The sequence below is a fragment of the Ursus maritimus genome, unplaced genomic scaffold, assembly GCF_017311325.1.
Source record: "Ursus maritimus isolate PB19 unplaced genomic scaffold, ASM1731132v1 scaffold_7, whole genome shotgun sequence".
In the NCBI taxonomy this organism is placed as follows: Eukaryota; Metazoa; Chordata; class Mammalia; order Carnivora; family Ursidae; genus Ursus; species Ursus maritimus.
In genome coordinates, this window is record NW_024426885.1 from 34,214,600 (window position 1) to 34,225,710 (window position 11,111).

The window sequence follows — 11,111 nt, forward strand, 5'->3', positions numbered from 1 at the left end:
CTCCCCCTTTTTTTATGTGGGATCGTTTTGTGTCAATCCATGTAAGTTTATGTGTCTGATATTCTTGTTTAAAAGTCATATTTGTTCTCAAGGGAAAGCACTATTTTTGTGCTCCCAAATTTCTCTCCGTGATGTTCATTTCATTACCTTTCCCTTAGGGAAGAGGTTGACTCTAATTAGTCTATTTGCAAGTGGCCTTCATATGAGCAAATTTTTAATCACCAACAGAGGTGGCATATATTCCAAAGGCCATCAAGGCATGTGTTACTCCTTCCCTAGATTACACACTCAGCTAACAAACCTGTATTTGTTGAATACCAGCTTGGTACAGAGCATTCTACCAAGTGCATGAGAGGATATTAAAAAGAATACAAGATATTGACCTTGCCCTCTAGGAATTTAATAGTACTGTGAGGTGGTTGCAAGTGTGAACTCTGGAGCTGGAGTGCTTAGATTCATATTCCAAGTCCTCCACTTCCTTGCTGTAAGATTTTAGGCAAGTTACTTAATTCTGTGTCCCATTTTCTTCATCTATAAGAAGAGGCTAATAAGAATTCTTATGTCATAAAGTTATCAGTTGTATTAAATGGCATTAATACATGTAAAGCATTTGAACTATTCTGGTACATAGCAAGTACTCATTAAGTGGTAGCTGCTATAATAATAACCACCATAGGGATCATAGATAAAATACTGAAATTAGAACCAGGGTAGCACATAATTAAATTCCACAATGAATGATGAAAGCACACTGAAGCATCTCACATCACCACTTTAAATTGGCTACCTATCCCATATGTTGTCTTGCCCCCATATCCGTCACCAGGCCAATGTGAGCCAGTTTACTGTTTGTGATTAGAAATGGAAAAAGAAAAAAAAATCCATAAAAATCATGAATTATTTAAGGAAGCTTTGACTAAAACTCCCAAGTATGTCTTTTGCAAGTCTTACCCACTCCCCAACTCAGGATGCTCCACCTCACCCCAGGACTGGATCTATTCACTTCATGTTCTCTATTACCTGAAAATTTGGCAGTTGAAGACTCGAGTGAACAGCATTCTCATTTATCTTTTAGGGGTGTTAAGGTCTGATGAGTCATTTGTACCTTAGTATTGTAATCAGATTCTTTTTCATTGAGCATCTGGCCAGAAATCAGATATAATGAAAGAATGGGAATTTGTTGTTTGGGAGAGAAATGAGTAATTTTGAAATACAGAATGTTTTATTTCCTCTCTAAATAAAGGTTTGCAGTGGGGGGTGTTGGGCAGTATGACATCATTGGGCATGGGAATGGGGGAAGGGACAAAGAAATAATGGTATGATATCAAAACATACTTAATCTCTCTCTTTTTTAAAGGATTTTATTTATTTATTTGAGAGAGAGAGCGCACGAGAGACAGAGAGGGGAGAAAGCTCAAGCAGGGGTAGGGGCAGAGGGAGAGAATTCAAGCAAACCCAGTGCTGAGAGTAGAGCCCAACATGGGGCTCGACCCCACAACCCCAAGATTATGACGTGAGCTGAAATCAAGAATTGAATGCTCTGCTGACTGAGCCACCCAAATGCCCCCATACTTAATCTCTTTTTAAGTGTTGTCTATTAGTATTAACTCACCCATGTTATTATAAATGAAGTAGGCTTTTTGGGGGCCAAACTAGGAAACTAACTACCATTTATTATACATTCTGTGGGGAGATGAATTCCATGTTCTACATAATGAAAAGTATTAAAGTTCCTTAATTTTTTTTTTTTGGTAATATGTTCCTTTTGTAACTGATGTAAGCGGTACTGCTATGTAAATTCAGAAGAGATTGTGTTTTTTAATTTTTAAATTTTTTAAAGATTTTATTTATTTGACACAGAGAAAGAACACAGCAGGGAGAGTGGCAGGCAGAGGGAGAGGGAGACGCAGGCTCTCAGCTGAGCAGGGAGCCCAATGTGGGGCTCGATCCTATTACCCTGGGATCATGACCTGAGCTGAAGGCAGATGCTTAACTGACTGAGCCACCCAGGTGCCCCAAGATTGTGTGTTTTTAAGTTGAGAGTTATAGTGGTGGAAGGAGTTAGGGAGAAAGTAGGGCTTGAACTGGAAAATCCTTTTTACTATTTATGTCATGGGAAAGTGAAGAGGCCAAATGTGTGTAGGTGAGGGTATGATGTCTGAAGAAAAGAGGGAACTGGCAGAAGATGAGATTGGCCACCTGGTATTTCAACTTTCTAGCTGAAAAAGTCTGAATTCTTTTTCTAGGAGAGAAATAGTTTTCTTACTACCTTATACTGTATATGTCACCACAAATTATCTTTGTTTTTTGTTTTGATTTGTGTTAAGCTAATATTATAACATGTCATGCCTTAAAAAATGAATTAAAGTTCTCATTTATTTGATAGACCTCGAGTTTTCAAATTTGAAAAACTTTCTACTTTGAAAGTTATTTTAGATGACAGGTACTCCTAGCAATTTATGTATGATACCAGTCTAGCTCTATTAAATGTTGTAATAATGTGTTCTGTGGGCCTTGAGTTTTGAAAGGGAAGAAAATCTTCAAAGCATTCTCTTTTTCAACCTGACCTGGATGTACCTAGTACCTTAATCCCTTTCTACTTTTTCAATTCACATCTCAGGTGAAAAGATGTTGTTTTCTCCCTATCTGTGCTACTGCATGGAAAGTAAATGGGGAGATCATGAGAAGCTTCACTGAAATTTTCACACAAACATATTCTGTAAAACCAGAGTTAATTGTGTGTAGAATTTCTATGTGGTTTTCAGGGGACTCTATTTATAAGGGGTGTGTGTGTGTGTGTGTGTGTGTGTGTGTGTAGGTGTGTGTGTGTGCGTGTGTGTGAGGAAATTTAGAATGACCACCACATGCTACAGTTTTTAACTTAGAATGAATGAATTTTCTTTAAAGTGATGTCTGATGGTAATTTATAGCACAAATGAAGATTTATAAATCAGAAAAAAATTTTTTGAAGAACTCTATTTATCTATATCTGATATAGATAATGGACCACAGTATAAATCCTTATAAAACTGTGTAACTTAAGCACCCATTGTATCTTTTCCAGTGGCTGCCATATCCAGGTGAATTTCTCTTTGTGAGTGTGTTTTAACTTGTGCTTCATAAAGGTTTTTTTTTTTTAATATAATATCTCTGCCGTCAGGTTGAACAGTATCTCCAGATTAATTAATACTGAAAATACTTAGAAAAGGTTTATATGAATATTTTTTTACTTCTAAATTCACCATTTTGATACAGATACCCATGGTTTTCTTCTGTGTTTACATGCAGCCAGGAGCTATGGGCGGAGACGAGGTAAATTTTTTTTTAATGAGATCTTTTGCTTGCCAAATTGTGAGTAAATATGAGTGTGTGCGTGTTTATACCGTGTGTGTGTAAAACAATAATTATTGTATGGTATGATGTTCTAGCTTATTTTAGCAAAATAATTCTCATCACTTCGTTATAGTTATTTTTTGTTGTTAGTTGGTAGTTTGTTCTTTTAATCCTAATGTAGACATAGCCAAGACTATTTCTACCTGGAAATTTTTGTTACATGGTTTATTATGAATAATCTTGAGAGAATAAAGGCCAAGCATACATATGTTTTTGTCCTTTATTTGCAGTGTTCTTTTCATACTACTTAGAAGGCAAAAGTTAGGTTTTAGAGGGCAATTCTTGGTTTTAGTAGGTTGACTGGTGAATTCTTCTGTGTTATATCCAGAGGCAGATTTACCTTGAAGATAAAGAAGCCTAAGTTTCAGGGACCCTCACTTTCAAGGGGATCCCCTCCAAGTTCTTAACCTTATCTTTGTGTTCTTTTTCTTGAAGTGGATCCCCAACTTATATAGGCTCTAAGCCCCATAAAACTTGCATCCTCTCCTGATCACACCCAAACAAAATAATGTTGCTTTTATTTGTGTAATGCTGTTACCTTTCTAAAGCATTTCCATATCTGTAATTCATTCAAATAGCTTTATGAAGTAAGTAAGCTAAGCCTAATGTAGTGTTTCAACGGAGTATGAGACTTAGGGTCAAAGACCTAGGTTGTCATCACTGCCTTATTACTTCTGTCTGGTATCATCATCTGTAAATTATGAGGTAATAAAACCAATCTTGTCCAACTTTGAGCGTTAGTGAAGTTATAGTGTAAAAAACGGGAGAGGAAAACCTATTCATGTACACTAAAAGCATTCCACAAATGTAAGTTGCTTTGAAAGGACTCACTTTCATTTCTTTTTTTTTAAGATTCTATTTTTATTTATATTTATTTGAGAGAGAGTGGGGGAAGGGGGAGAGGGGAAAGGAGAGAGGGATAAGCAGACGCTGTGCTGAGCGCAGAGCCTGACGTGGGGCTCGATCTGACAATCCTGTGACCATGACCTGAGCCAAAACCAAGGGTTGGACACTTAACCAACTGAGCCACCCAGGTGCCCCAAATTCATAGTATTTTATTATTTATTCCACAGTAAATATTTGTTGAGGGGATGAAAATTGGCAGAACCTAATATGTATTCGAGTTACTACTCAAAACGTCTTTCATAGTGGAATCATATAGTCAGTTTTGTTTTCAAATCATGGTGAAGAAAAACATTTGTGTAGTTTATTATTTTTTAGCTATGGAAATAAATGCCATTTAATATTTTTAACCTTATTGTTTTTAAATTGAAAGTATAGACAATAATATTACTGGAAACCATTTTGTACTATACATATAATTTTTCATGTTGCTAGAAAATTGATCACTCTTGGGAAGGAGTAAGGAAAGGACAATTTTACACAGAAAATAGACATCGTCTGGAAGGTAGATAGCAGGGACTAGCCTCTCCCCTTCTTACACACTGATTAGTTACCACATCTTGTTGAAATTTTTTCCCTAGTGTGTTGGGCCTCATCCTTCCCTTTTCATTTCTATTGTTTTTCACTTCTATTGTTTCTTTCTTTCTGAAACACCACTTAGACCATGTTGTCCTCCTCCCCATCATCTGGCTCTCCCTGTTTTACCAGCCTCATCATCTTCATTTTCCCCATCTCACCTTCCCCTACTAGTCTCTGTACTTTTCCCACAGTCTGGCTGTTGAATGTACTGTCCTCCCTTCCTTTCATTTACTTATCTAAGGCCTATCCTTAGTTCATGCATTTAAGCCAAATTTAAGCTTTATCTCTCCCATGAAGCCTTGCCCAGTGGCCTTGCAGGCAGTGTTTTCCTCTGCTTCTACTGCCTTACTTTTCTCTTGTTTTTTCTGTATGCTCTGATTCTTCAACTGGAGATAAGTTCTTTGAAGACAGCTGTATCTTGTGCCTAACACTGTGACCTACATACAATTAGCACTTATTAAATGTTTATTGATGAGGATTGTTTTTGAAGTAACATCCTACATCTATGCAGACCAGAGTTTGGCATCATATTTTTTAAAATTATTTTATTTTTACAAATCATAGTATATTAAGTACCAGACATCAAGAATATTAAGATCACCTATAATTTCTGAGTGCCTGAAAAAATTACTCTTCCTGTTTCGATGTTACCTTCCCCATATCTATTTGTAAAGCTTGACTTAATTGTTTTCACAAACATGGTCATCTTTGCATCAAGTGTTAAGCTAAACACGGCCTAGAATGACTTGGTCCCTGCTGTCTGTAAGTCTGCAGTTCGATAATTGTAGATGAAGAAGATAATAATGAGAGGGTGTGTGTGTGTGAGAGAGAGAGAGAGGGAGAGAGAGAGACAGACAGCGAGAACATTAAAAGACAGAAGGCTGACTTTTTGTAATGAGAAAAGAACAAATAGAAAAATTTTCTCCCATTTTATTTAGTCTTCTATTCCCAAAGCTGAAAAAGAAGTCATCTTCCTTAAATGTGGTGACATAGCATGTGAAATGGGGCAGGAATACCTCATACCTACTCTCATTTCCTAAAGCATACTGATCTGGGCCACTGCTACATAGTATAAATTTGGTGAGCTGGCAGATTTCCTCATGCTCATTTATTTGTGTAATCAGGGATTATATTATTGCTCGACTTCTTTCCTCCAAACAGAGCTTAGACTTTCCCAAAAAAGCATGAAACATCAACTTGGCTGGAATTTAAATAAAAAATTAAAAAACTGAACTTGCTGATGTATGTTACATTATTATTAAGAATTACCTGTAACTCATATTCTCATTACATATACATTACATATACATGTTGGTAAATATTTTAGGAATAGAAAGCAAAGGAACTTACCCATGACAGTTTTGAGATCTGTCAGTAAGTATTAGGCCAGTGGAATCTTTCACCTCTCCTGATAAACCTGGCAAAGCTTCCTGGAACAGGTAGAATTTCAGGAACTATTTGGATAATGGAAGAGGAGTGGGAAGGAGGCCTCTCCAGGTGTATGATTCAACTTAAAAGAAAACTTCAAGGTGAGATTGGCATGACCAGATACTTGGAGCGTATGTCCCTGAGTATATGCATTGGGGGCCAGCTGGAGAGGAGAAATTTGCAATGAAATGGTCTGTGTTGCCCTGATGAATAGTTTTTGAAACAAAAGGGAAGACTCCTAGACAGAGATATATCAGGCTTTCGAAAGAGGGTTTCATGATCAAGTGACAAAAACAGGAGAGAACCTGGACATCAGCTGAAGGCTTAGCTGGGGGTACAAGTATTGAAGGGTAGACCTTGGCAAACCAAGCACTTTTAGTAGTGTAGTTGAAACCATAGTAGGGAAGCAGAATTAGATGTGTAAGAATAGAACTTGAAAATGAGTGATTGTATATAAAGTTTTTAAATATCCAAGTATATTTCCTATTATACCCACTTTTATTTTAAAGATGTGTTCCTTTAGAGAAATGTTAATTTCTCTTCCCGTATTCCCTTATGGAATAGAAATGACTCCAAATAATTTTAACATTTTCTTTCTGGAGTATTTTGACTTTCACAAGCTTTGATATGTGCCTTCCTGTATAACTGCAGACCCTGTTAGAAACTAGTCTAAAAGGTAGTGTCATACAAGAACTTCGCCTACATATTTCACACCTGATTAAAATATATGTTTTATTTTTCATTTCATATGAGCTCTTAAGGTCTCTCGGAGACTTCTATTCATAAGTAGGCATATTTAGCTGTGCCAGTGCTCTTGATGTTTAACGGAATTGCTTAAAAAGCAGCAAGGAAAATATAAAAGATCTTTTTAAACAATGTAAATAAGCAAATACAAAGAATGATCGGTTACTTTACTATTGGAGTTACTGTTGAATTGGAGTTACACTTGTAAAATATACTTCTGTGTATATTTAATCCATAAAAGTCTGTTGACATGATATGAGGTATTAAGCTTAGTTAATAACAAAGGTTCAAAAAATCCAATGAAACAAACTTCTGTGCCAAATTGAAGTTGGGTCTTTGTGCCAAAAGCCTTCCCAAGGGAGGGGAGATCACCCATATCAGTGAGACCATGGTACAAACATGCCATTCTGCTAATTCAAACCCAGTTACATGAGCTTTCTTCTCTCAAGGAATGGTTGGTCCCTCGGTGAAACATGGACAGCTGAAGAAATTTCCAACTGTTCATGGTTATAATATCTGAAATGTTACTCCTTATAGTAATATGGAAATTTGAGCACAGAAAATGGTAGGGGAATAAAATAACAGTTTTTCCTTTTTGCAGGAAGTTGGTCTGGGAGTGTCTTAAACAATGATGGAGGAGTTCTAGGCTGTCCTCCCTGATTTCATTCATTAAGAGTTTGTGTGCTTACTATCAGATCAGATGCTGTGCCAGACTCTAGATGTGTTCTGTCTCCCTATAGAGTGTTTATTCTAGTAGGAGAGAGACAATAAGTGAAACATTTCCATACTCAATAATTGTGAAAAGTAGTAGGCAAGAAAAATGTGAGGTTCCCTCTAACCTGGGATGGTTTTCTCTGAAAAGATATTATTTAAACTGAAACCCAAAGGATGGCAAGACAAGTATCTTTAAAGAAAAATTTTTATTGTGGAAATTTTCAAACATACACAAAAATAGAATAGTTTATTGAACTATCTACCCATCAGTTAGCTTCATTTTTGCCAATCTTGTTTCATATGTTCCCTCTTTTTCCCCCCTTAGAATGTCTTAAAGGAAATTCCAGACATTATAAGACAGCTATTTTAAGGGGCTTGAGGCAAAATACTGATAGATGTGACAACATTGATAAACTTTGAAAACATTATACTAAGTGAAAGAAGGCAATTACAAAAGATTGCGTATTATATTATTCCACTTTTATGAAATGTCCTTTCTGTTGACACAGAAAATAGACTAGTGTTTGCCTAGGCCTGAGAGAGTTCAAGGAAAATGGGGAGTGGCTGCTAATGGGTTAAATGGATGAATTGTATGATAGGTGAATTATATCTTCATAAAGCTTTTATTTAAAAAGTGTGGGGGGGGTAGGTGAGGCCTGAAAGGGCTTTGTGTATTTGAGGAAGTAGAGACCAGAATGACTGAGCTTGATAGGAGAAAGAGGAGGGTATATTAAGATGAAGCTGGAGGAAGGAAGGAAATATGATCTTGCTGTGCTTTAGCTCCCGGTAAGGATTTTGAGTGTGGTCCAAGTACAAGAGGAAATCTATGAATGTTTTAAAGCAGGGTCAAATGATCAGATATATGTTTTTAAAAGAACACTGTGGCTCCTACTGTTTAAAGGGAAGTGAGAAGAGAAGTGGGTTGTCTAGTTCAGAAAGAAGGTAGTAGTAATCCAGGCAAGAGATGATGGTGTTTTAAAATAGAGTGATGGCAATAGAATTGGAAAGAAATGAACAAATGGAAAATATCTTCTAGAGGGTAGAATGAACCTTTTTTAATGGCATTAAACTGAAGGATTGAATGTGGGAAGTAAATAAGGAAGACTCAAAAATGATGTTCAGCTTCTAGCTTGAGCAATTGGGTGAATTGCGATGCCACGTATTGAAATGGGACTGGGAGAGAATATGTTCAAGGTGGATGTCAAGAGTTCATTTAAAAACACATTAAGTTTGTGATGCCTAAGAGATACCTACATAATAATGCCAAGTAAGATGCACTTTAATATTTGTATATTAAAGTTTTATGAAAGATTTTTGTGTAATAAGAGGAATTCTGCTCCCAGAGACTTGAAAACCATTCGTCTAGTTCAAATCTCTCATTACGTAAATGAGACTCAGATGTGTGAAATGTTTTGTCCAAGGTTACAGAGTAAAGCTGGAACCTGACTGTCAGGCAATTTTTTTTTCCTTAGGGGAGTCATGCCTCATAATCCATTTAAAAAAAAAAAAAAAAAGCAAAACTCCTGAAGTGACTAATTTCTGAGCTACTTACAAAAACTAAGATGAAAATGGTCAGGCTTGGAATGGAATTACTGGGCTAGAAGTATGCTGGAGCTGCTGGATTGACCACAGAGGCTTTGGTGGGAGCTTAGAGGTGAGGCCTGGGCTGCTTTGGCAACCCATCATGGCCAGTGGCTTTTGTTTCCCCATCATAAGCTGCAGGAAAGGGAGCCTCCTAAGTAAGCAAGAGTTTTGGACAAGCCTTCCTGCTTAACTAGTGCTTTGTGGGTTTCTTATTTTGTACTTTTCCTACAAGGCTCCTACCTCTTCCAGAGCATTCAACATAGTTTTAAGTTACCTCTACATTCAGAGATTATTTGTTCAATTACATTCTGGTTATTAATTGAAAATAAATATCATAAACCAGACCATTGGTGGAAGGGAAAGCCAAATGGCCAAATGGCAGCTGTTGGGAAGTATTCTCCTTCTCTTGAAATACTCAATAAGAATATTATACAAGGAAGTATCAGATTCTAAAGCAGACTAATATGCTAGGTACATAAGAATATAATTTTGGGGAAGTAACATGGCTTACTTAAAACGTTTTGGTCTTGGGTGATGTTGTTATTAAAGAAAAGTAGTGTGTCAGAGAGATGCTAGCTTGTAAAGTAGGGCCTCTCATGGGACACAATTTGGGTGTAGCCTCTTAGTTTCAGTTTCTAGTAACACATATGTGAGAACTAAAACTTTACCAGTCTTCCCAGGGATGGTTTGTCTTGGGGGGAATGGATTTATGCCAACCAAATGAATGCACGAATACTAACCTCATGAGGAACCCTGGACAAACCAGAATACCAATGTTTTAACTTACAGAGATGAATGTAACAGAAGACAATTTTAGTGGCTGATTTGTCTACTAGTTTAGGAGTCACAGTGGTACCTCTTCCCAGTAGCAAGGTACTAAATTAATTAATAGAACAGTCCTTCAGGAGCTTATAATTAGAGCATGGGGAAATAGATGGTTTTCAGGCTATGGAAACATCAAACGAACCATTCTCTCCACAGAGGAGTAGTCTTACCCGTATGATAAAACCCTCCTAACTTCTTTTGGTCTACAATTCTGTCTTTTAAATGCTTCCTACAGACTAACTTTTTGTCCATCAGCACTTAGGCAGTCATATTACAGTACGGTTGACTAGATTATAGATTTTACATTCTGTTCTGAGGATATACTTTCTTTAACTTGACTGAACTTGGATGTTTCCCAACACTCCATACACCTCACACAATATCACTTTCAGTGGATGCCTGCTCTACAGACAGTTAACCTCCATTTTAGTTGCTTTTAAACTTGAGCATAGGGATCACTGGGGAACTTTGTTAAAAGTGCAGACTTTCAAATTTGAACGCCATGCATTCAGATTAAGTAGATCTGGGGATTGGACTCTGAGACCTATAGTCTTCGTTCTTATCCACAGAGAAATGTCATATATGTTTGGATTGTTCACAGTTTCATTTCCAAGGGCAACTTTATCACTAAAGTCCATGGTACTCTAAATATTAATAATCAGAGGTTTGGTTTTAAAACCTTGGCAAGTTTCTTAAGTACCCATAAACAATTTTTAAAACAGTCCCAATTTTTACATTTAACTCTTGCTTTTCTTTTCTTTGCCAAAATATTCTGGGAAGCTGTGGTTATGTCGGCCATGCACAAAGGCAGTTCTCTTTGTTCCGAAATGTCTTGAATATCTACTACTTCTCCTTCTTCACAGCTCTTGTTCAAAATTTCCTTGTTTCTCATTTGGACGGTCCCAGATTTCTTCAGACTCTCACCCCATCCCCTCTTTCCC

At 36.8% G+C, this 11,111-nt stretch overlaps 1 protein-coding gene across 1 annotated transcript in view; it reads left to right on the forward strand.

Moving 5' to 3' along the window:
• The window catches only part of CPEB3 (cytoplasmic polyadenylation element binding protein 3), a 178,373-nt gene that overhangs the window by 92,639 nt on the left and 74,623 nt on the right, over positions 1–11,111 (forward strand). The window contains exon 5 of the mRNA XM_040624688.1: positions 3,289–3,312. Within this exon, the coding sequence (XP_040480622.1) occupies positions 3,289–3,312 (24 nt within the window). The remainder of the gene's footprint in view (positions 1–3,288; positions 3,313–11,111) is intronic.